Source organism: Hydra vulgaris, chromosome 13, assembly GCF_038396675.1.
Source record: "Hydra vulgaris chromosome 13, alternate assembly HydraT2T_AEP".
NCBI classification, from domain to species: domain Eukaryota; kingdom Metazoa; phylum Cnidaria; class Hydrozoa; order Anthoathecata; family Hydridae; genus Hydra; species Hydra vulgaris.
Window position 1 is genome coordinate 54,917,501 of NC_088932.1, and position 27,821 is coordinate 54,945,321.

Consider the following 27,821-nt stretch of genomic DNA (forward strand, 5'->3'; position numbering starts at 1 on the left):
TGTTTCATAGGAAGATGTGCAATCGCACACAATTATATGACCACACAAAAAAAACTTTATTTTGACGGTTTAACCACAGCTTTTAGCATGTTTTCAAAATTTTAAAATGCACTAAAAAAATTTACTCAAACTTATCTAAAAAAAAAATTTACTTTAAAAAAGAAAAAAAAATCTTAACGAAAAAAAAATCTTAACGAAAAAAATCTTAACGAAAGAAAATCTTAACAAAATCTTAATGAAAAAAATCTTAACGAAAAAAAATCTTAACAAAATCTTGATGAAAAAAATCTTAACGAAAAAAAATCTTAACAAAATCTTAACGAAAAAAATCTTAACGAAAAAAAATCTTAACAAAATCTTAACGTAAAAAATCTTAACGAAAAAAAATCTTAACAAAATCTTAACGAAAAAAAATCTTAACAAAATCTTAACAAAAAAATCTTAACAAAAATCTTAACAAAAATAACTTAACGAAATAATCTTAACAAAATAATCTTAACGAAAAAAAAATCTTAATGAAAGAGAAAATAAAAAAATAACTCAACTAAAATAAAACTCAACATGATAAAATGCTTAGTTTATTTAAATCATGTTTTTAATAATGTTCAAAAAAAATTTTTATTAATGTTTATATAATATAATCAGAAACCCTTAAAATTAAAAAAAAAAAATTTACTTTTAATGATTGTTTAAAAAATACTCACGCTTAATTTAAATTATAGTGTTTATTTACTAATTTAAAAATATTAGTTTCCATGTAAATGTAAACAAGTAAATAATTGCGAATTAAAAAACCATTTCATTCCTTGTTTTAACATTTGTACTTTGATTTTTTAGTTAAATTTGTTTCAAAATATTAACATTTATCATAAAAAATACTACAAATATAAATTAAAACAAATAATTTTAAAAAACAAACACCTTATTAATATAAAAATTCATTAGAAGTGTTTTGTTACTTTATTAAAAAGTGTTTCGATAATATAAAAGCATTAAAGATCAAACTTAATTAATTGTAACCACTTGCAAAAACATTTGTCTTTTATTTTCAACGAAATTTTTTAAATGAACTTTTTATCTTTTTAACTTCAATGATTCTTATATTGCAATTCATTAAAAAGACTTTTGTTGTCTTAGAAAGCCATCATTTATAAAATCAAAATAACTTTTTATCTTTAATGTTTATTATAAAAAATGTATACTTGAATAATTTATATAATATAAATTTAAAAAATTATACACAACAGTCAATAATATATTTAAAAAAATCATTATCAGTAAATTGTTACTTTATTTAAAAGCATTTCGCTAATATATAAAAGTTTGTTAAGAAATTTTGATGTAATTTATTTAACCTAAGGTATAATTAAAAAATATTTTTATTCAGTGCATTTTTGAAATTTTTTTTGAAACAGCCATGGTCAAATCGTAAAAGCAAAATTTGATTTGCCTGGTCATATAATACGTGCAACCACAGGTCTTCTTGTGAAACACTGATATTATACTGAATCAAGAATATTTTATAAAAATTTATATCTAAAAATTATACTAACCTTAAATAAAATCTTGATCCCAGACCCTTTATGGTACATAAAATAAATTAACAATTTGAAAAAAATAACATAAATTCTGCTTATAGTATTTTAATTACCGCAGTATCTTGCAAAAGTGAAAACTCAATGACTGAAAGACATCCAAGAGCTGCTTGTAAAAGACTATAAAAAATGAATGATCATTAGTAGTAGTGTAAATCTCAACAAATGTCAATAAATTTTTAGTGCTAAGAAAAGAACAGTTATAAAAAATACAAAGTTGTAAAAACATAACACAGATGCAATGTACCTGGGCTTGATTTTTTCAAAGAAGAAATATACCACCAAAATAACGGTTCAATTTTGACAAAAACTGCCATTTTTAGTATAACTTTGACTTTTTTCATTTTTTATTTCAAACAAAATAGGAATAAGCTTTTTATTTAATTTACATATACTGTTTAAAAAACAATTTATTAATTTCTTTTAGCAAACACCAATCCAGATATAACACTCTTGTTTAAAATTATGTTCTTTAGCTGTTAGGTTAGCATTTTATATTTAGGTTAAAATTTTTGAATAAAAAATGTTTTTAGGGGCCCCAACTGATCTTTAAATATTTAATGAGTCCCTTAATATTATCAAAAAAATATTTTTACAAAAGTGTGTCAACCTGGTGCTCAAATAAAGCAAAATTTTATAAAACTTTCAAAAATAATAATTATTTTAAATAAGTATTATTACATTAACTGCAAAAAAACTATTATTTTTTTAACATTTTCAAAAAAAGTTAGGTTTTTCATGATTTCTCTGGATAACTATTTTTTTAGATGTTTTTATAAAAAATGATTACTATTTTTGAAAATATTACTAAAACTTCTCTTCTTTAGATTACCAGGTTTACATACTTTTGTTGTTTGACCCTCAATTGTTCAAATAAAATGTTCAATAACTTGGTGGAAAAAGCAACAAAAAAAAAAGATACCTAAAATTAGATAACAAAATAAAGTAAAAGTGTTTAAAAAATGAAAATAATAAGTAATCCAGTTACCAATTAATCTTCATCGCAGTACTTGATATCTTTGATGACAAAGGAAATCTTAAAAAAAATGCAAACATAATAAATTAAGGGTGATTTTTTTGCTGGTATCTTTTTGGCAACACTGTTTTTGACAGATCACGCGTGCATCGTGTCTTGTGTCATTGTCAAACTTGTTCAGAATGAACAACGCTTGCAAATTATTGAACTCTACTATCATTATTCATGCTCAGTTATGAGAGTGCATCGCGCACTTTTTCCAATTTATGAGCAGTTTGGTTGGCCTACTGAGGGAGCTATTTGGAAGCTTGTGACTAAATTTCGAATCCAGTTTACATTATTGGACATTTAACCACCAACACGCATTTGTAGAGTGAGGACCTAAGAAAATATTGCAGATGTATCCACCAGTGTTAGTGATGACAATGAAATTGGGCCTCTGTCACCTCACTACGTGAAAAATTTTGTGAAAGGATTCGAGTGTAAAACCTTATAAGATACAGCTGGTGCAAGAATTGAAGCCACACAACCTCCCACAACGTTTAACATTTGGTGAATGGGCGTTGGCAAAGTTGAAGGAAGGTCCACATTTTTATTGAAAAATTGTGTTCAGCAACGAAGCTTATTTTTGGTTAAATGGATACGTTAACAAGCAAAATCGCTGCATATGGAGTGAAGACCAGCCAGAAGCATTGTGAGAGTTACCAATGCAAACTAACTTTATTTTACCCAAAATGAAAGGTGCCCATACCACACAGCACACAAAACAATGGCCCAATTGAGAAGCGAGTTTGTAGACCAGTTTATCTCACATTTGGGGCCCATCAATTGGCCGCCCAGAATGTGTGATTTAATGCCTTAGACTATTTCTTGTGGGGCCATGTTAAGGCTAATGTCTACAGAGATAAACCAGCAATGATTGACGCACTGGAAGCCAATATTGAAGCATTTATTCATGAGATACCAGCTGATATGTTGGAGAGAGTGTGCCAAAATTAGACCTTACACACGGGCCATCTAAAGCAGAGCCACGGCCAACATATACATGAAATAATCTTTAAATATTAAATTATATTGACTGTTCTATCAACTCAAATAAAGATTTCATCGATTTTTGAAATTTTTTGTGTTTTTTTTGGAAATCAAATCCTATACCTCTTAAAAAACACCCTTTATAATACAAATAAAAAAATACAAAAGTTGACTTGAAACTGAAACAAAAAAAAAATACTACTTAACTACTTATAGTTACTTGAACCTTTAATGTCTTTAATAATATAATACATGTCTTTAATACCTTATAGTAACTTGATCCTTGTCTTTGTTTAGCATATTAAGAATTTTTTTCTCATTCTGACGAATAGTTATTTCTTTGAATTCTTCAGCATTGGATAAAAGTGAAACCTATAGAAAAAAGTTCTTAGAAAAATTAATATATTTTGTTATTTTTACTTTAACAAAAAAGCTAACCATGTCTGCCATGTCCTCTTTTCCATTAACAGTAGAAAATAACTTCATTGTTTTTAAATCAACACAGTATCTGGCCAGTAACTTTCCAGTTTCTAAATAAACAATATTTAATAAAACCTGCTATTTTATTAAGAAAACTTAGAATATTGAAATTACAATATAATTTTAGCTACAAATATAAAATATTAAAAATTTATATTTATATAGTATTTATACAATAGTACAATATTGACATTTAAAAAAAAAGTGATATTAAGTTCACAATATTTATTCATACCAGTTGATTTAAGTTGGTAACTACTATCACAAGTCACCAAATGTAATGTTTTAAGAGACTTCAATGAAAGCAAACACATGGCTTATGACAAATAATAAAAATTTAAATATATAACAAATTAAATATAATATACTGAATATAATAAATATTGTTTAATAATATAACAATTGAGCAAAAAAAATGGCAACTAGATAATAAAAAAGAAACTTAGAATAATAAAAGTTAAAGTTTTTGAAATTTAACTTGTCCTTTTTGTTTTTTAAATCTTTATTGAAAAATGTTTGAAATTTGATATGGTTAGATTAAAAAAAACAATGTGTGTGAGTGTGTGTGCGAGTTGGAGGGAAAGGGGTGAAAATATGCTCTTTTAAATGAACAAACTTGTAATAGGACATGGTTACTTTTCAAGAAAAAGAGTTTGAAAAACAATTCGAAAGTAAACTTTCTAACTAAATACAGTCGAAAACCACAAGTGTGTATATTACTATCCACACATATATAATCATGATAACTTAAATAAAATAAACAACTTTATTAAAAGTTTATCTTTTATTTTGTTTATACTCTAGAATTAAAGAATTTAATCTAGAAAAGTTTTTATCTTTTATTATTATAAAAAAGATTTTCTTTTTATTTCAGGAAACAGTTATTTTAGCTTTAAAACTTTGTTAGCTAAATGCTTAAGTATTCATAAAATACAAAAAAAATTAAAAAATTTGAGATGCATCAACTAAAAAATCCAACCTTGTAATCTTTTTCCAATAGCATCTTTATCCAACCCTTCAGGAGCCCCTAATAAAAAATATAAATTTAATACTAAGTAAACATTTTATTTAATACTAAATATAATTAATAGATAATTAACATTTTTTATTCACTTTATTATTCATTATTATTCACTTAAGTTTTTCTATTACTTTAATAATAATAAAATTTATACGACAAATTTTATCAGATATACAATCTATACAGTGAAGTCATGGACATTTTGATAAAATTGAAACAAACCATAGTATTTGGGATTTTCTTGCATCCTTCTGTATAAAAAAGTTGACTTTAACCAGTCTTGAGCAACATCAGCATTTTCTATTGTTCCTAGGACAATTTCTGCATTTAAATGCTCAGTTAAATGATGATGTAAGCTGTAATAATGTTATGATAAATGAAGATCAAAACATTATCAGATCTAGTACTTGTAGTAATACTTTTCTAGATTAAACATAAAAATCACCTGCTTTCAATGTTTTGGTTGCCTGACACAAGATCTTCATATCTTTTCTTTAAAAAAATTAAACATTGAAATATATCTTAACTATAATAATATAGTGATAAATAATAAATATAAAGTACAAAATAAATATGTGATATATAAGATAAATTACATTTAAGTTTTAACATCCTTTTGTAATAAAAACAAAAAGCCCTTTGAAATATTATATTTATACTTACAAAAAATTAAGAAAAGAAACATCTACCTTGTTTTGGTTTTTTGTCATCACCACAGCAGTTGCAGATGTATCAAACTTTACAATTGAAAAACGAAATTAAAATTATAAATTTTTTTTTTTTTTTTAAACTAGTTTAAAAAAATAATCAACTTTATTTTCTTTAGAAACCTTCAGACTTAAAAAAGGTGCACTAAAAGTATATGATACATTTAAAAAACTAAAAGTATTTGATACATTTAAAAAAACTAAAATCAATACCTGTGGTCGACCAGCCCGACCCATCATTTGTAAAATTTGGGCTTCAGAATACTCAACAGTACTGCTCATTTCATAATGCATAGTACCTTTTATTATCACAAGGTGAGCAGGTAGATTAACCTATTTTTAAAAATAAAAAAATAATTTCAGTTTAATAAAATACAAAAATAATTTCAGACTTAATGTATGACAGAATTCAAAACTATTCAAAAATCCTTGTTATTGTTTCAAGAACTGTCATCCATATTACTTTATTTATTTATTTAGATATATATACATCAATTTTTTGAATAACCTTTTTTGATATATATTTATATATATATATATATATATATATATATATATATATATATATATATATATATATATATACATATATATATATATATAAACTCTCAAAATCTAAAGAATTTTAGGTTGCCGTACTTAGCTGAAAATTTTGCTTTTGATTTTTTGCATCCAATTAAAAAAGGTTTATGATTAACTCGTTAAAAAAACATTGTTTTATAAGAGCTTTGCTTTGGACTATCACTAATTAAATAATACTTCAATTCATTATTGGAATTAGTTTTTTTTTCAGTAAGTTTCAGTAAGTTTTAATCAGTAGTTTTATCCTTAGCTTCACTCAGTCTTAAGACAGCTGCTGCATAGGTATGAGACTTATTTAAAATGTTTCTATTGCTAATTTATCACACACACATATATATATATATATATAAATATATATGTATGTATGTATGTATGTATGTATATATATATATATATATATATATATGTATATATACATATATATACATATATATATATATATATATATATATATATATATATATATATACATACATATATATGTATATATACATACGTATAGACATATATATACATATATATGTATACAAACATATATAAACATGCATATATATATATATATATATATATGTATATATATATATATATATATATATATATATATATATATAAATATATATATATATATATATATATATATATATATGTATATATATATATATGTATATATATATATATATATATATATTTATATTTTAGGGTTACCTAAATGTATATATATATGTATATATATATATATATATATATATATATATATATATATTTTAGGGCTACCAGTTCGAACTTTTTCTTAAAAGATTGAACCTGAACATGTTGTGAAAAATGAACTATTGTGGAAAAAAATTCAAACTATATCAAACTTTCTTTAAGTTATGTAAAAACACTCAAAAATAATACAAAAAATGTGCTAAAGTATTTATTTGTTTATCATCATTAACTAGAACAAAAGTAAATAATATCAATGAGTACTCTTCATAGTTTGCTTTAAAAAAATTAGAGCATCTAAAGCTTCGTCATTTAAAGAACTTCTTATTTTAGTAGCAAAAAGTCCAAGACTAGAAAAAGCTCACTCAGCCTCTACAGATGTGGGAGGAATTGTTTGCAGAGCTTTGAAAAATAAATCTAAATACTTGGGCCCAGTTTTGCTGGCTTCAAAAACCGCCTTTTTTTTTTAAACAAGGTTTGTTCCAATATCCTGATGGTCAAGTTTCATTTCGGTGCCTGATTGTTCAATAAATAGTTAGAATTGAGTTGTTGAGCAAAACTTTTGTAAGCACCTATTTTTGAAAGTGATGAACTGACCAAATTAAGTGGTTTTAAAGCAACGTAAAGTTCATTTATGACATCAAGCTCATTTTTAGTTAGAGGAAAATCAATAATTCATACCAATCAGAGTTAAATTTACTTCTGTTTGCAATTCCAAAAAACATTCAAGCGTATTAATGGTACTGCTCTATCTTGTCCTTGAATCACAAATCAAAACTTTTTTTTTCTAAGCTTTTCAATTATATTCGGTTGAAGTTCATCATCATTGCCCACTTGTGATCTACAAAAGTTTTTACCAATTTTCTTATTTTTGCAGCAGTTTCTTGATATTCAAGTTTTAATAATGGAATAGAATCTACACTAACAGCATGAACAGTGTGAATACCATCACCAACTTCATTCTCATTTTCATTATAACTGTAATCTTGATCATAATCTACAGCTTCCATATAGTCATCAACAGGGTTATTATCAATCACACATAAATGAATGGCTTTTTTGCAACACATTTGATGTTCAGGTTTATTGTCATGACCAATTTTTTTCATTAAGCTAGCTCCATCAGTAACAGAAGCTACTATGTCTTAGTCCAAATTTAAATCAAATGAATTAATCTTACCACTGATCAATTTAATGGCTTTTGTTGCTGACACTCTACATGGGATTCTTAACATTCCAAACAAATAAAATCCTTCATTATGATGTAGATTTAAGTTCATATATCTTCTGTTTTTTACTGAAGTATACTTATCAAATGTAAGGCCAAATTTACATTTATGATCAAAAGTTATTTTCAAAGAACTTAGTTCTTTGAAAATAACTTTTGATCATAAATGTAAATTTGGCCTTACATTTCCTTGGCTAACATAAAGTATTTATAGAGAACAGTTTGAGGAACTGAAGAAATTTGGTATCCCTGCGCACAAAATGCTAATCCCATAGTTCCACTTTTAGCAATGGTGTGAAAGCTGATTCCATCAATAGTTGATAGTTGACCTAAAACTTCAGGTAGAGTTTTATGGTCATCCTTGAAAAAACTTTCAATTAACTGTATTTTGGCAACAGGAATGTTTGCTGCAGCCTAGAGTGCAGAGTTATTGTATTTAAGAATTTTAATTTTGTGTATTGTTTTTAAATGTCTTGTATTAGCTGTTGTTGTTGAGCCAGGTGTTTAGAAAATAATTTTACAGAGCTTACACTTAGAACTCTGTAATTTTTGCCTCAGATCTTCTAAATTTGCTTACATCTTTAAACTTATCCATATTTTTTATTTTGTACAATTAAAACTATTATTAGCTTGTCAAAGCTATATTAACTTGTCTTTTTTTTTTAGTTCAGAAATTTTAACTATTTTATGGGTATTGCCATGGGATTTCTTTAACAATTAAAAATATGTAATGCGCGTAACTATTTTAATTTTAAAACTTAAAAAGTAACATTCTGAATTAAACTTTATAAGTGAGTTTAAAAGTGAACTAAACTTTAAAAGAATTAAACTTTAAAAGTGTTACTTTTGAACAAAAGTATTGCACAACAAAAGTAGTAATAAAAAGAGTAACAAAAAAAGTCTAAAAAATCTAGTATAAAAGTAGTAGCAAAAAAATTATAAAAAAGTATAAGTATAAAACTATGCTTAAACATTAAGATTGCTTTTTTCTATTGAGTGCCTATTTTTAAATTTTTTTATTTTTCTTAAAGAAAAGTAATGTTTATTTGCATATTAAAAACACTTTTAAAAATTTTGAAAAGAATTTTTAAGTTTTGCTTAAATATATATAGTCTAATAGAATATATAGAAGTAATATGTTTATTATAATTTTAATTTTTTATTGTGCGTTTAATAACACCAATCACATGATATTTTTATAAACTTATTATTAAGTACTCAAAATGATTTTTAAAAGTGTTAAAAAAGAACAAAACAATTTTTATTTTATTTTTAGCTCCTTTTATTTCAATTTCTTTTAGTTTAGTCTTAGTTTTCGCAGTATAAAAAAGATTTTGGCTTAACTGTTAAAAAATAATAAAAAAGAACCTAATTTTGATATAAATACATCTTTGAACTTTTGGAGAAAAAAGTTTAAACCTCTTAAAAAAACACAAAATTTAAATTATAGCTATAATTTTATTTTAACTTAAATTTGTAAATTTATTTTAAAACTTCTTCGACCATAACAATGTTTCAAACATTTGCAACATATGGCATTATTACCCATAGAATGTGGTTCTGATCTGAACAGGTTAATAAGGTGGGTGTGTAAAAATGATTCGATTGTGAAATAAAATGATAATATGACAGGATGGTGACAAGAAAATGTTAATGAACATTTAACTTTTTTACTTTAGGCACTGCTTTTAAATAAAAATAACCAAATTTTTAAAAGAATTTTTAAACTTACTCCCATTGCCAATGTGCTGGTACAAACTAAAATTAACAAAAAAGAGTAACTCAAAAAACAATAATCTCAACAATTTAATCTCAACAAGATAAAATAAATGAATTATAAACACAAGACTATATTACGCAGATATTAGGTACAAAAAATTCTGGAAATCATATTGTTAGGATTTATGTTAATAAAAAAATGATGATTTTGAACACAAAATTAAAATAAGGAAAAAAAAAAAAAGGGTTGATTGAGAAAAAAGAATTTTGGTTCTATTTTTGAATGAACTTCTTTTTGATTTAAAGATTGGCAATGTAACTCAAAATAATTACTTAAAAAAACTTTTTATATATTCTTTTTTTCATCAATACATGAATCACAAGATTTTTCATCAGGATTTTGATTTTCATACTGTATAATCATTTTTAACTTATATCATACCCAGCACTGGAAGATCCCCAGTAGAAAATATTTCTTCAATACGCTTTCGATCATTCATGTTTAAACCAGCATGATGGTAACCACAACCATGTTTAACACAATCTATAGTTAAAAAAATTTCAAAACCAAACAATTAAATCAGTATTAAAACTAAAGTAATAAGGCTAATTGTGTTAATGTAAGAATAATGAAAAAAATACCTTGTAATTTGGAATCATGAATAGTATTAGCATAACTGAACAGTCTAAAATAAATAAATCAAAGAAATTTTTTAAATAAGTTTTAATATTTGAAATAATTCAATAAATATTGCTAATTTCAAGTTTCAATTTAATTTAGAAAAAAAAAATAAGTTTGATCAATGAAACAAAAAAATTTTAAAATAACAAGATTTATTTTTTATAAGAGGAAAATAAAAACCTTTGTCGTTGTCGAGAATCTATAAAATTTCTTTGATCTTTAACAAGAATTCCAGCTGCTTGCACCACACTTTTGCGAGTGGAACAAAACTTAACATAAAATAATTAAATAAGTTTTGACAAAAAATTAAAAAACATAATTTTCATGTATTACACATGTATATTATGTACTTATATTATAGTCATGTATATTTATTTTTTAATATTTATTATATAGTTATATTATTTACTTGATATTTAAATCATTAACTAAATATAGGAAGATTTGTTATGGCAAAAATAAATCTATTTTAATATTGAATTTAATGCAGCTGCTCCTGCTGCTGTTACTCATTTATGTGTGTTTGTACAAAACTTACGACAGCCATAGCAACTGAGGTAATGACAAGAATCTCAGCACTTTTTGTATAAGAAAACATGAACATAAGTGTATGCAATTATCTGACTTATTTTAATTTATGTAAAATTAAAACATATTTCAAGTTTTACAGTTTTACTTTTACTTTAAAATTGTATTGCTGCAAAATCTCCTTAATTTTGATTTATAGCATTATTTGCTATAAAGTTATTTTGTCTTTTGTTTATTAAGTAGTGTTAAAAATTGGCAGATTAGTGTGTCTTTGTGGATGAAGTGGTTAGCTCGCTGCGCTTTGGAAGTATAACGCAAGGATTTAAATTCTCTTGCTTGCACTTTTTTTTTTAATCTTTTTTTTAATTATTTAAAAGACAAATTTAAACACTTTAAAAGTTCCATTGATGTTATTGAGATAACATATATAAAGATATTATATACTATAACAAACAAAATTCCAATAAACCTAAAATTCCAATAAACATCAAAACAGCAGTGAATATTTTTTTGCGCTTAAATCACAGTAGAGATACTTAAGTTATTAATGTGCTTAGGTAATTAGTTGTCTGAGCGTTTAACACAATTTTAAGAGACAACTTTTTTTTCTTATAGAAAAAAAAGATTTTACATTTAAATTTTTTTTTAGTTTTTTTACTTTTTAAAATTTATTAACAGGGGAAGGATCCTAATAAGCTGCAGATGATCTGGATAAAAATTTAATAAAAACTTTAGCTAAGAAAAAAATTTAGTAAAAGGTCTGTAACCGTTTTCTTTTACAGAAGCTTACAATTTTACAATAAGAAGTTATAAAGTATTGAACATTATTTTGATAACTCAAAACAAAGATTTTTATTTGACAGATTTTTATTTTCTATCACTTACTGAAAACCATTACTAAACGACTATACTAACGACTATATAAAGAATACAACTGATCGGTGTGAACTAGACTTACCATCAGCCGTATTATACAGTTCATGGTAAGTTCATTATTCCAAATATTTTGATGTCTAATTTTAATGTTTTGAAAACTTTTATAACTATTGTAATTAATGAATATATTTCAAGCGGGTATTCTAAATATTATTCAAAATACCGCCCTTCAGGTACTAATATCCAAACCGCTGATAAATAGTGGTTCACGCAACGACTACTAAAGGGTTTTAAATTTACTAAAGTTATTTATGTTATAAATTATTTTTTTATTCATAACTTTAAAAGGTAGATAATATGTATAGTTTTTTACTAAAAAATATTGAAGTAAGGAAATATAGGAAGTATAGAAATGAAGTAAGGAAGTATAGAAATGGTGTAGAATAGACTTAAACAAGATACAAACCGGTCTGAACAGCTAGTTTATTTAATTCATATCTAAAGCATATCTAGCAAAATAAGTAAAAAGAACAAAAAAATATTTTGTAATATATATTTGAAACAGGTTGTCTGTGCTACAGTCTATATGCAAAAATGCTTGTACAAAAATGTAGGTAACAAACTGTACTAATTGCCCTTGCATATTTATTCAATATGAAATAACCAATCTGTAATAAATAAAATTAATACAAAATAATTAAACCTATAATAAATTACTTCCCAGGAAAAAACATTACTTTGATTTTCTATATACTTTTTGACACTCTATTTGAAACATACTTTATTAGAATTCTAACAGAAAATTATTTTTAATAAAAAAAAGCAATAAAAAGTTACTTTTTCTACAAGCTTTTTTTCTCTCTATTTTATTATTATAGACAAGCAAAAACGACAATTTATAGAACTTTTTCTAAAAATTAGTAGTTATAATAAAAAATCTATTAAAACTATAGATAGATCTTAAATTTCATAAGTGAATAAAAGATCAATTTTTTGTCATAGGTTGTCTTCCTAATATAAAAAATGTAGATTGTGGCGGACACATGATGCAAGATTTTTAAAATGATATTTTCTTGATACTATTTTTAAAATTTTATATCGAGTAAAAATCTCATATTATTCTTAATAAATTTTTAAATATACTATACAAAAAATATTAGGACTTTTATTAAGTTCTTATCAAAACATAAAACTTACAATTAATGTTGGTTTATTGTCAGAGTATGTTCGTATTACACCACTCAACTTGTAACTAAGAGTTAGATCAAACAAAAAATCTGATTTTTTCTCAGGTTCATAACCTAAAACAACTTTCTTTAACTGTACAGGTCTATACTCGTTGCCAAGACTATAAAAATTTATGACTAATAATACAAATCATGAAATCCTGTGGCAGCAACTAGTATCGTAAAAATGACAAAAAAACACCAACCTAACTCCAAAAGCAGGAAGAAATCCAGTATCTAACCATGCAGCAATCTAAAAAACACTTTTAGTTAAATATAAATAAAAATATAACTTAAATATAACTAAAAAAATCTAAATGATTTAACAATGTTATAAAAAATCTAAATGATTTGACAATGTTTTAAAAAATCTAAACTATTTGATGATTCCTCAAAATGATATAAATAATATCATGTTAACACAATATGCCATGTATATGTTAGCATGTTTATGTTGGCATCAAAATTTTAAGTTCAACTATGGTCTCCATAACTGCAACAAGACCTGGAAAAAATTGAGATGTAAAGAAGAGACACCAAAAATAGCAACTACAATAAAAAACTTATATTATAAGCAAAGTTTTAATTAACAACAATGGAAGAATATAGCTTCTGTGAATACTTTATTCAACAATGGCCATAAAAAAAATAAATTGGGTTAGAAACCATTGTTAAACTACATCAAAAGAAGGCCTACAATTGCTACAAAACAAATTCAAACTTAAATAAATGAATCAGATTTATTGTTTAACATTTTTGAAAAAATACAAATTGCATTATTAATTCATGAAACAACATACTGTCTGATAAAATATAAAACTGATTCGATAAAAAACAGTTTTGACAAACCTCGATTTTGCAAAAACTATTTATCAAAACAAAAACGAAAAAATAAACTCAAATTAGCTGATATATATATATATATATATATATATATATATATATATATAAATATATATTTATAAAATTATATAGTGTTAGATTATTTAAAAAAATACAACTGTGATGGTACTTAAAGTTTCATGCCTTTTGACAACCATCAGCCATATTATATAAATATGTCTAACATAAAAATATTGTGTTTTAGCTTAATTAAAGGGTAATAAACAATTAAGAATAAAATAATTATCTTATGTTTTATTAGACAAAATCAGTCTAAGCTGGAAGTTCTCTTTCTTTTTACAGATGTCAAATAGATCTTGAAAAAGACACTCGGTTACTGAATTCATTTGCGCCCATGAACACAGTATTTTCTGCTGCTATGAATGATGAATCACTGTATATTGATGCAGAATTAAACCCTCTTCAATTGCTGTGTAAGCAATACATTGCAAGATATCCTGAGGTAGGTAGACAGAATTTGTAAGATGATTGTGAATCAATTTCAAACTACTAGTTAAATTGCTTTTATTGGTATTTTATTAGTATTTTATTGGTATTAAGAAAACAAAAACCCATTCACATTAGTAGAAATTAAATTTAGTTTAATATAGTTTGGTTTAATTAGTAGTAGTCTAATTAAACCAAACTATGGGAAATAAAAGAATCATTTAAGATTATATAATAATAGGGATATATAATTTGTTATGTATATATATAAAATGTTAGTGAAAAGAAAGTTTAATATGATTTTTTGAAAATGAAAAACTTATTTTCTAATTTACTTAAAATCTATATTTTTTTACTTTAAAACTTGGTTCAGTAAAAAGTTTACCTTTTGATTAATAATTGATGATTAATAAGTGAAAAAGGTTTAAAAACAATATATTACAAAAATATGTACTTAAACTTGTATATATGGAAAACACTTTGAATATCTGGAAAAACTAAAAATAGAGAAAAATATCACGAATTCTGGAAATATCCCTAAAAAAAGATAATCCCTGATTAGAACTCATCGAACTCAATCAATTTAAAAAAGAACTGGAAAGTTCTTTTATAAATTAATTGAGATTTAAAGGTGCTATAAGCGGGGCAAATTTTGCTAAAAATGAAGCAAAAATTGACCCTGTCACTCTCTGTGTCGAAATGGTTTTGTTGTAAAAAAAAATTTTTATAATATAAAAATTTTTTATAATATTTTAAGTACTAATTGTGGGTCTGAGCAGACCATGAGCTAGAGGAGCTTCTTTAAAAATTTTGATATAATCTTTGTTAAAATACATTGTTATTTAAATATATTCATATATAAATATGAATATATTTAAACAACAGTTTTGCTGCTATTTTTTCTATAAACATCCATAAATGTCAATAAGGAAAAAATCTTGGAAAATTCTAACATAGAAAAACAGCTTTGCCTCAAGTGACTAAAACTTTATTACAAGCAAGAAACAATTTTTTGGATTCTTTTTCATTCTATTGTATCTTGGATAATTTCAAAGCTTCTAGAAATCTTGGTTCTCTCAAATATCAAATAAATGGAAAAACAATAAATCCTAATTAAAAATTAATCCTCTTTATCAGAAATCTTATCTGTGCAAATGACATAGCAAAGAGAGAGATTTTAATAATGGCAAGATATACAAAGATTCTTGACAAAATGATGAAGAGTGCCCATGAATTTTGCAGCTGGTGGAAAAACATAAGAATTTATGCGGTAATATCATCAACAAAGTTCCTTCTTTTGAAAAAAAAATTTGTCAGAACTAAAAAATCTAAATATTGAATAAATTTAAAATGTAAAAATGGTACAATTTGTTAATTATGACATAAAAAATGTGAAAAATACAATATTTTACATTAAAAAACTTATGCAAAATAGTATATTACATAAAGTACATTTTTTAATTTTTTACAAAAAAAAGGTTGATTGATTGTGAAATAATACAAATCAAAAAATTTGTAAAATTTACATCATCAACATTAGGAATTGTTGCTGACACTGCAATAAATCTCATATCTTTGTTGTCAGTTTTACTTTTTTCATTATTGATGGCAACTTGAACAGTTTTCATACGACTGACAACAGCTTCCATGGTTGCACCTCGAGCATTATCATTAAGCAAGTGTACCTGAAAAATAATTTTAAACTTAAAATAAATACAGCTGATTTCCAAATAGCAATAAATTAGTATTAAAACTTAGCTTCATTAGTTTAAAGTTCAAGTTTTATAGTAAATAATCTTATAAAATATAATATACTAAGTAATACTAACACTTTTTTGTAGTACATATATGTTGTTGAATGATTAAAAAGTGTTTATAATTATAGTTCTATTTTACAGGGTAGTTTTAAATACTATTGTAGTGTTAAATATTGTTATGGCAACATACAATGCTATTAAACTTTGTTATATATATATACATATATATATATATATATATATATATATATATATATATATATATATATATATATATATATATATATATATATATATATATATATATATATATATATATATATATTTATGCATGCCTTATTTTAAATAAAAAAATACTTAATGTATTAGTATGCAACTTTTTTAAATTACTGCAATAATTTTAATTACCGTAAAACGAGTTAAATATTATTTAACTCATTTTTTATTACTACTATTAGGAAATGTTTATTTTATTATTTTTTTTTTTATTATATTAAATATTTGAACTTAAATTACATTTCTAAAATGCTTTAATATAAACAAATTGTTTTTCTCAACATTTGTATAAATAAATTTCAATATGCTAAATTATTTTAAACGATTATTTCTTAAATAATCATTTTTCAAAACTTGCAACTAAAAATAATTTTTTATTTAAAAAAATTAGAGAGTAACAAATAAAAAATTGTTAATTTATCTACTTAATTTATTAAAAGTTTATTATTTTATTGGCGATTATGTTATGAAAGCAAAGATTATTTTTCCAAACACCATTCGTTAAAATTATATCGTTGTATATATCGTTTATTAAAAAATAACTGCTTTTGCTTAGCATTTTTACATAATCGTCATTCAAAAGTTAATGTGGTTTTTTATAAAGTTAACTAGTTCTTATATCTTACCACTTAAAGAATAATTTAAAAGCTAAAATATGATAAAAAGTAGCTTAATGGGAATCCCTCTAGGCATATGTAACGTGTACGTAAATTACTGGCAGCTTAATGCTTTAAAACAAGATCTTTGAATTGCATCAAATTCCATGCAATAAAATATCAAAACTTCAATGAAATGCAACACTTCAATGAAAACTCCAAACTTAAATGTTAAAAAATTAAATATCTAGCATGATATTTATAAATATCTAGCATGATATTTATAAATATCTAGCATGATATTTATAAATATCTAGAATGATATTTATAAATATCTAGCATGATATTTATAAATATCTAGCATGATATTTATAAATATCTAGCATGATATTTATAAATATCTAGCATGATATTTATAAATATCTAGCATGATATTTATAAATATCTAGCATGATATTTATAAATATCTAGCATGATATTTATAAATATCTAGCATGATATTTATAAATATCTAGCATGATATTTATAAATATCTAGCATGATATTTATAAATATCTAGCATGATATTTATAAATATCTAGCATGATATTTATAAATATCTTGCATGATATTTATAAATATCTAGCATGATATTTATAAATATCTAGCATGATATTTATAAATATCTTGCATGATATTTATAAATATCTTGCATGATATTTATAAATATCTTGCATGATATTTATAAATATATAGCATGATATTTATAAATATTTAGCATAATATTTATATCTTATAAATAAATGTCTAGCGTGAAAAGTTTATTAAACCAAAACTTCATTTAAAGCTTCAATTTCATACAGGTTCGATCACATTCTATTAATTAATCACTACTATATTAAAAAATCAAAAACATCAAAACCTTGGAATATTAAATATTTTTTGTCAAATATACATTAATAAATTAAATATTTTCACTGGTATCTTCCAATTGGTTAAGCTTATATTAAAATCTATTTATTAAAAAAGTCAAAGCTAAACGCAACTAAAAATAAAAAATGAATAAATATTTTGAGCGAGTTTCATCTTTACAAAACAATTCTGTTGCTATATTTATAGTTTCATTAAGTGGAATGTTAGTAAATAAGTTTTCAACATCATAAGAAACTATAAATTTGTTAGTTACGTCAACTTGTTTTAAATCTTCAACGAATGAAAATGAGTCAAAAGTGGTATAATGTTTTGGTAATTATGACAACACAGATAAATGAGCACCTTACTAGTGACAAGCAATCGCATATTTTTAAACATTTAAATTCATCCATTAATTGTAAAACACTAACTAATTATGATTGCTTTCAGATTTTAGATACTGCCTCTACCATTAACAAATTAAAAATAAAAGAAGCACTTCATATTAAATGGGAAAATCCTTCTTTAAATAAACAAACATCTCATTATATTATAACTTTATCTATCTAACTTACTATATTATTAACATTATTAATATTTTAATATTAAGAAGTTTATTTTGTCTTAATTTGTAATATAATTTTTAATTGGTTTGTAAAAAGTTTATTTCTCCGTTAATTTTTCTCTGTATTGTCTTCAGTTTTTAAAATTATTCACCAGAGTTTTAATTGTAAATTAAATCTTTTGAAAATGTAATAAGACTACGAAACATGTCAAGAATAAAAAATATTGTGATTTTTATTAAAATATATATATATATATATATATATATATATATATATATATATATATATATATATATATATATATATATATATATATATATATATATATATATATATATATATATATATATATATATATATATATATATATGTATATACATATAGAGATTAAAATGCTTTATTACAAATATACAATATAAAAAAGTAATACAACTATTCCAAATTTGCATATAAATGTATATGCAAGTCCATTGAACCATTTTATAATTCTGTATCCTGTTTTGAGTTTGTATTGTAAAAACATGTTGATAGTAGAATTCTATAAATATTTCTTTAAAATAATAGATGGCTTTTGGGTCGTCCATAAAGTACGTACACTTTTTTTTATCATCTATCTATCTATTTATATATATATATATATATATATATATATATATATATATATATATATATATATATATATATATATATATATATATATATATATATATATATATATATATATATATATATATATATATATATATATATATATTATATATATATATATATATATATATATATATATATATATATATATATATATATATATATATATATATACACTCCCTGACTACAATATTGTGATCACCTACCATTTTTGTGTATTTTTAACTTCAAGGTTTTGTAAAAAGTATACCAAAAGTACAATTGCAATATTGGTTATATTTTATTGATAAAACATGTTTCCTTAATAATAAAATAATATTTCAAAATCAATATACACACATTTTAACAAATAATTACTCTTTTTGATTGCAAGTCATAAAAAAATAATAATATTTTGTCATTCCTCCCTTTAACAAAATGACTTTAGCTATTCGGTTTGGCATACTTTTAATACAGTTTATTGCTGCTGTCTTGGAAACGATTCTTGTATTTGGGGGATAAGTTGGCTCCACCCTGAATATATGTTTATATACACACACATATATATATATATATATATATATATATATATATATATATATATATATATATATATATATATATATATATATATATATACACATATATACAGGGTGGTGCAGAGGAAACCCATGTTTTTCAATATTGAATTACTGGGACACAATGGGTGGAAAATAATAAAAACAAGTATTAAATAATAGGTTTTTTAATGCAGTTTTTGAAATTACATACCATATTTAGGTTCAGAAAATAATTTCTTTGAGATGACGTCCATCTTGCTGGATACAAATTTGGATCCTCTTCTGAAAATTACGGACGGCTCTCTCCAACATTTCATTTGACACAGCTTCAATTTCATGACAAATAGAATTCTTAAGGTCATCGAGTGTGCAAGGCTTGTTCATGCACACTTTTGATTTCAAACATCCCCACAAAAAGAAGTCACATATCGACAGGTCGGGTGAGCAAGGGGGCCAGTGAACATCACAAAATCTCGAAATCACATGTCCTGGGAGCATTTGTCGAATCACTTCCATGGATGCTCTCGCCGTGTGAGCTGTGGCAATATCCTGCTGAAACCAAATGTCTCTCATGTTCACTTGATGTCTTTCAAGTTCTGGATGAAGGAAGTTGTTTAACATTTCAACATAGCGAGCTGATGAAACAGTAACTCCAATTCCTTCCTCTTCAAAAAAATAGGGTCTAACAATCCCCAACTCTGAAATGCAGCACCACACTGTTACCTTTAAACTGTGCAGAGATCTTAGGTGTAATTCTTGTGAGTTCTCCGATGCCCAATACTGACAGCTTTGAACATTGACGTCCAATTGATTGTCCAACTTTAAAATATTGACGGAGAAGACGTTGCACTGTGACTACAGAATCATTGTTTCTAAAAAACTACTCAACAACGAGCACACGATGTTGTACGCTCCACTGCTCCATAGAAAAATAGACTGAAACGGCATTGTTTGGACTGTCTGCCAACATTCATTCAAGGTCAATACCCCCTCCGGTCGCCGCGTACTAGTGGTTTGAATATCATGCGTTTTTTTCTGCATCACTCTGTGTGTGTATATATATATATATATATATATATATATATATATATATATATATATATATATATATTAGGGATATGACTTTTTAATTTTTTTTCAAATAAAATGTTTCCTGTATCATAAATCGATGAACTTTTACCTAAAATCATGAAAAAAGGCCCAAATAGCTTTCTGCAACAAAAAAAGGTCACCCCCAAAATAAAAATTTGATTTACCATTTTTATACATTCATTTTTGACCGATGTTTTAATCTTAAGCTTAATTCTCAGCTTAATTCTATTTATTTCATTATTTTGTTATGAATTTATAAATATAACGCCACACGTTACCATGGCAACGAAACGGCCGTGTGCCGGCAAATACTTGGAATTGTTATGTGATGACGTCATTGTGTTACCACGGTGATATAGACGACTGTAACAGACTGTAGAAGATTATAGAACTTAGTAGAACATTCTGGAAGCTCTAAATAATTATATAAGCGAGCTGCTGTCAGAGCTCAGTGTTGATAATGTGAATAGTTCTATGAAGTACTCTGCGTGTAACTGAGCTAATAAGGAACTACTGTAGCGAACTAAAGACGCTGTAAGTGTACGAAGTATAAGTAGTTGTAGCATTATCGTTAGGATACGGACTGGATTATCGAACTGTTATCAACATTGACTGGATTATCGAACTATAATTGGATTACTATACAGTTAAAGTATTTTATTAATTAAACGACTTTATTAAACGGATATTTACGCTCAGCTATCCGTAAAGTCGTAACAATATTATATGATGTCTCACAAGAAAAGTCATACCACAGTAACAAAGAACAAGAAGACTTGGACTAAAAATTTGGTGAGATTTCAAGAGTCACACAGAAGAAGAGGAAGCGTGGCTGTAGAAGAACATTCACTCGATGAAAAATCCAGAATACCACTTCAATTGCAGATCGTAGGAAGATACCAGTTTCTCGGAGTATATGTTAAAGGAAGAAAAGAACGAATAGACCAAATTTCTAAGGAAATTACAAAATTGTGGGACAATAAACTGAATTTTCCACGTGTGTCTGATCAAGTGATAAGAGCAAAGCTTATGAAGGTGCTGAAGGTCTATGATGAATGTGTCAAGCGTGGAAAATATGATGTTCTCAATGCATTATTTGACATCACGAAAGTGAATGGCCAGTGGTTATCCTCGGAAGATAAACGTCTATACCACCTACAAAAAGAAAGTAAAGGACAGGTGGGGTACTCAACAGGACAAGTGGCAAGTAAAGAAACCATTCACCCTTCCAAGAGAAGGAAAGTCCAGTCTGGAACAGCAATACCTTCCACATCACAAGTCCTGTCTACCACAGACAGTGGTACTGAATCTGAAAACTGCAAAAGTAAGAGTGAAGATGATGAAGACGACGACGGTGATAAAGACGATGATGAGGACACTCAGAAAAAAACTAGAAAGCACTACAAAAGTAAATTTGCTGTAAGTATGGTTACATCAAGTGGAGTTTCCACAAAGAAAGCTGCTAAAATATGCAATGTATTATCACAACAAGGTATTGATATTCCAACTCCAAGTCAATCAGCAATTTACAAGTCCATATTCAAAGAGGCAGGTAAATTAAAAAAAGAAATGATACAACAACTTAAAATGGAACAGTGGTCCTTACACTTTGACGGCACACGAATAGATGATAAGGAATATCAGGTAGTTGTACTTCAGAATGAAAGAACTGACGTGAAACTTGATGCACTGCGTTTAAAAGATGGCAAAGCTGAAACTGTTGCTGAAAAAATTGCCAAACTTATTGATGAATACAATTTGTGGAATTCAATTAAGATGATCATTACTGATACAACAAACGTCAATACTGGGAAGAGAAATGGAGTTGTTGTGAAGTTGCAACGTATGTTTAAATTAAAGGGTGTCACAATACCACAATTTATCGGTTGTCAGCATCACGTACTAGACAGGATTCTCCGTCTGGTGATGGACGAAGAACTTGGGGGTGATGCCAAATCTCCAAACATTGAATACCCATTTGTGTCTGAACTGTTGAATAAGTATGATGAACTGAAGGATAAGTTTGTGAATGGAACTGTAGAAATTCTTGATAAATCAGGGTGGAGAGACGATATGAAGTTTTTGTACCATTTAACAAGAGTGTTTAGGTTCTATGAAGAACAAAGAAACTTCCCTCTGATTCACTTTCAGAACATTCCTAATATGAGCAATGCCAGATGGAACTCAAGAGCCATTCTCGCCATTCTGGCGTTCATTCTTATGCCTGAAGCGAGAAAGAATTTGGAGAAGGTTTGCAGGTTCATTTCATATGAGTGGGCAGAACATTGGTTTAGTAGTCAAAAGTACAATGACAATGACTTCAAGAATTTATCTGATGTATTGAAGCCTTACAAAAAGGCATTGCAGTCATTCAAAAATCACTGGAAGAAAGAGCCATCCGTCATCGACATACCACGAAGTAATCAGATAGCTGAACGTGCAATCAAGGTGATGCAAGACCTGTATGCTTCCTGCAGAAAGAAAGACAAACTGCAACTTCGATTCATTCTAAGTAATAAGCGCTAGACTCTTTATGAGACGTGAGCATCATGTGACCCATGTACTAAACACAGTAGGCCTATAGACACAGACAGTTATGTATATTGTTGTACTAGACGCTTTGATACTGTTAATTTTGTAATACTTGTATAATTATATATCACATAATGTTTTTTGTTATATCACAGTACATGTTGCATAAATAAATAAAATAACAACAGGAGTATGACTCTTACAACATCTTCAGCCTTTAATATTCATTTACTGTACAAAAGTGTACCTATTGAAAATTCGATTTTTTGGTTTTGGGGTGACCTTTTTTCAAAATATGTCAAAATGAAACATCTATTCGTTCTTTTTACATAAAAGTTCATTGAATTACGATACAGGCCTAGTAGGTTGCAAAAAAGTCATATCCCTAATATATATATATATATATATATATATATATATATATATATTCATGTTAAACCTTTATTTAAGGATGATTTTTCATTGTAGTTATGCCGATGCCTGAAACAATAATGTTGTTGAACGCAAACTCAGAAAATAGTATCACACCGTATAAAGTGGAGCACTTGAACATTAGAGCTTCTCTAAAGAGAACTAAAAATGTAAGATTTATAAGGAAAGTTAAACAAAAGAATACAAAGATGAAAAGGACATTATGTTTAAATATCTGTATAGTTTGTATGAACATTTTAACATAATTATAAATATTATAACAAATTTAGATTTTTCTCTGTGTTATAAATTTAAACTTGCTTCTTTGATAAGCATTAATGTTTTATCTTTATCAGTATCAAAGTTTATGCAAACTTATTTTGAGAAAAAAATTAATTATTGATGCAGTTTTAAGAAACGTTACAAACTTTTTGTTTAAAAAAACATAGCTTTTGTAATCAAAAAAATGAATTAAAATTATCAGGCCCGTAGCAACCAAGAAGGAGGGGGAGGGGTAGCAGGGGCATTTGCCCCCCCCCCCCCTAATAGTTTTTTAAATAAATAATTTTGAAGAAATTGGCTGAAAAAATGACTAAAAAAAAGAAAAAGGTCCTTAAAACTATTTCGGGGTAGTAGTGTCCACACCCTCTTCCCCCCTTCCCAATATAATTTTTGTTCCTACAGGCCTGAACTATTAAGTATTAAGTTGGGCAAACAATAAATGCAACGCTTGCCAAATGTTGTATCCCAACATTGAGCCAACGGTTGGTTACAATGTCGCATCGACTACAAATTTGAGATTTTGCCAATGCCCGTTGCCTACCATTGGCCAACCAACTTTTAGACGTTGACCCGACATTGGCACAACATATGCATGCTAACTGGGAAATTATCAGAAATAAGTTGAGAAGCAGAAACAGATTAATATAATTTACGAAAATTCTTATTATGGAGCTAAAAAAATCTAGATATTTTGTGAAATAAACACAAAATAAATATAGATTATGTATTATAAAAAATATTTAAATAAGTTTTGAATCTTCATCAGAAAAATGGTTTATTTTAAGTTAATTAGGTAAAAATTAGGTCATAAGTAGCTTATTCTGATGGATTTTTAAATTTAATGGCTAAGAATAATCCAGAATCTAAATGAACCTCAAGTGTCATTATGAAATGGATCTAGTTAAAAGGTTTTTGTTACAACTTTTTACAAGCTAATATCATTTTTTTGTTACAACTTTTTACAAGCTAATATAAATTAATTTATTAATGTTTAAAAAAAGCTGCTGTCATAGTTTTAAAAATGCAATTGTTTTAGGATCAGTAACAGATGATCATAATATCAATCAACTATACTGCAAAACTTAATAGAACTAATGACTGAAAGGCCATTCATCCATTTAATGGTGATCAGCATGCTAAGTTTCTTTTGTTTGGTACAGTTCATGTTTACACAACGACTGAATTTCTGAAACTTTTACCGTAACTAATTTTTACTAGAACATTTTTGCTATTTAAAAGTGTTTAGCTTGATTTTCTGCATCATTTTATGGAATCAGTAGAAGTCGAGCAATTCAATAAAAAGGTTCATGTATGTGAAAGTCCAATCAATATTTAAGATGCAACTTCAATTGAACATACATTTATGATGTGAGTCTTTTTGAAACTGAAAAGAACATGTGCTGAGATGTTTTTAGAAAAAGTGCAAGGATGTTTGACAATGAAACATAAAAAGGAGATATTTCCAATTGTCTGTACTTATAAGCGAGATAGAATCGGTTTATGATTTGTGAAAAAAAAAACTAAACACAGAGCCCGTGATTTTGAGTTATCATCAAAGTGTTATTTCTGGGATTTAGAAAATGCTCTCCTGCATGAAAATAAAAATTTAAAAAAAGATCAAGAAAAATATGTTTCTTTATCAAACCTCAATTAGGAAGGGCTTTGCTGAGTAATATATATTCAGCCCTCAGAATTAGGGTCAGCAATAGCAATCTAAAAGTGTTTGAAATTGGTAAAAAATTGTTTTTATGTTACATGGTAACCCCTATGAGCCAAAGTTTGTTTGTGGAATTGAGGCTGACATCTAACAGTTTAAGGTTGGCAATTTATTGCTGACCTCGTTTTAAATCCAAGGTTTATTACATTAACTTTTTATGTTTTTTTTTTTTTTTAAACAAATAAATTTTCACATTATTAGAAAGTTGATATTTAAAATTAAAAGACAATATTTATCTAGATCTTTAAAGATAAACTTTATCAATAATATGTTTTTCTTTTTTTAGAGAGGAACTTATATTACATTGACTTTTTATACTGTTTAGATAATCTTTTACTTTGTTATCAACTTTTTACAAATGTCAACATAACTTTATTGTCACATTTTACTATTATTAATTTGACATTACAAATTATATTAATATCATTTGTAAAGTCAAATTACTGCAATATAATGATTATAGTAACTACTATAATCGTTTTGGTTAATTATAATGATACTAGATAATGATATAAGACTATTTTGGTTTTATTTAGTGATGATAAAAAAATTATATAAAATTATTTTGGTTATAATTAATAAGAAGTATTGCATGACATGGTATTTAATAATAAATTTTTTGCCACTGCACTTTTAAGTTGAACAATTTTTAGAAAATTAGCAAACAACTCGACATATGCCATATTATTGTTTTCTTATGTTACATTACAAGTAAAAACGCTTTATACCTCATCTATCATGAATAATCTAACTGACTGAAACAAAGACTTGTAATCTTTCCACTTTCTAGTCAGATTATCCCATTTTTCCTATGTAAAAAAAGTTATTTTGTATTAGCAAACATAACAATTCTTAGTTAAGTTAAATGAATTATATTTGTGTACAGAATGTTTTACATATATATTTACTAGTTCAACATTAAAAATAAAATTCTATGATTATAACTGGTGTTGTAAAAATAATATTGGAATATTGAAGTTCTTGTAAATCATCAAGGTCTGTGTCTCCTGTTAGTTCAGTACATCGCAATCCAAACATTCCAAACTTCTCATTCCAATCTTGATACCTTTCATTGCATAGTGCTTTAATTGGAGCCACTAAAAATGATTTAATAATTAAAAATACAACTTAAAATCTCTAAACACCCTACTTTACACTTTTAACACCCTACTTTGCAGTAGTTAGCACGAGAATAAGTTAACCTAATTTGGGTCAACATTCTGAAATATTTATTCATTTTAAATGGAAAGCACATTTTTTCATTGGATTTTTTCTCAATAGATGTTTTAGAACAAACAACAACAGGGTTATCAGAATACATCAGGTAGACAAAATAATTTCCTCCTCTACTATAATCTGAATACATCACCTACACAAAATAATTTTCTTTTCTACAATAAAAAAAATCTAAAAAAAGAGACATCAAATAACTACTAATAACATTTATTTCGTTAAATTAATTTCACAAGAAGCTATTAACATGATTTCTACTACTTTATAATCAATTAGATACAGCATGAATATTTTTTGAAAATTTTCTTTTTTCTATTTTACATGAACTTGAGGCAAAGGAGAATGTTCTATAGTTTGCAGTGATAAAATAGATAGTTTGCAGTGATAAAATTTTAAAAAAATATAAATAAATCATCTTTATTTAATTTGCTGTGTATAGAACCTTTTTTAAATAAGAGTGTTACATTTGCTTTGGATTACAAGCTTGCAATTTCACATTAGATTCAAGCTTTCAGGCTTGGATTTTAATTGAAACCAAAGTCAAGACTCAAAGTAAATAGATTTTTTGCAAATTATTGAGATTTTTTTATTTTTT

The 27,821-nt window shown here is 25.7% G+C and overlaps 1 protein-coding gene across 4 annotated transcripts in view; it reads right to left on the reverse strand.

Annotated features, from left to right (window-relative positions):
* LOC101239840 (probable ATP-dependent DNA helicase HFM1) overlaps window positions 1-27,821 on the reverse strand; it is a 109,250-nt gene that overhangs the window by 45,987 nt on the left and 35,442 nt on the right. For 3 of the 4 annotated variants that reach the window (XR_010643374.1, XM_065816921.1, XM_065816923.1), the window contains 19 exons: window positions 26,939-27,090; window positions 26,722-26,802; window positions 16,213-16,371; window positions 13,564-13,610; window positions 13,329-13,479; window positions 10,908-10,996; window positions 10,688-10,731; window positions 10,488-10,589; window positions 10,059-10,084; window positions 6,025-6,144; window positions 5,794-5,841; window positions 5,550-5,596; window positions 5,327-5,460; window positions 5,063-5,110; window positions 4,319-4,399; window positions 4,042-4,133; window positions 3,869-3,975; window positions 2,584-2,631; window positions 1,652-1,715 (listed from right to left, as the gene is read on the reverse strand). Coding sequence is in view for 3 of the 4 variants with exons in the window: in XM_065816921.1 (XP_065672993.1) it covers window positions 1,652-1,715; window positions 2,584-2,631; window positions 3,869-3,975; window positions 4,042-4,133; window positions 4,319-4,399; window positions 5,063-5,110; window positions 5,327-5,460; window positions 5,550-5,596; window positions 5,794-5,841; window positions 6,025-6,144; window positions 10,059-10,084; window positions 10,488-10,589; window positions 10,688-10,731; window positions 10,908-10,996; window positions 13,329-13,479; window positions 13,564-13,610; window positions 16,213-16,371; window positions 26,722-26,802; window positions 26,939-27,090 (1,640 nt within the window). In the remaining variant the exon portion in view is untranslated. The remainder of the gene's footprint in view (window positions 1-1,651; window positions 1,716-2,583; window positions 2,632-3,868; window positions 3,976-4,041; window positions 4,134-4,318; window positions 4,400-5,062; window positions 5,111-5,326; window positions 5,461-5,549; window positions 5,597-5,793; window positions 5,842-6,024; window positions 6,145-10,058; window positions 10,085-10,487; window positions 10,590-10,687; window positions 10,732-10,907; window positions 10,997-13,328; window positions 13,480-13,563; window positions 13,611-16,212; window positions 16,372-26,721; window positions 26,803-26,938; window positions 27,091-27,821) is intronic. The other variant, XM_065816922.1, reaches the window with a different exon arrangement.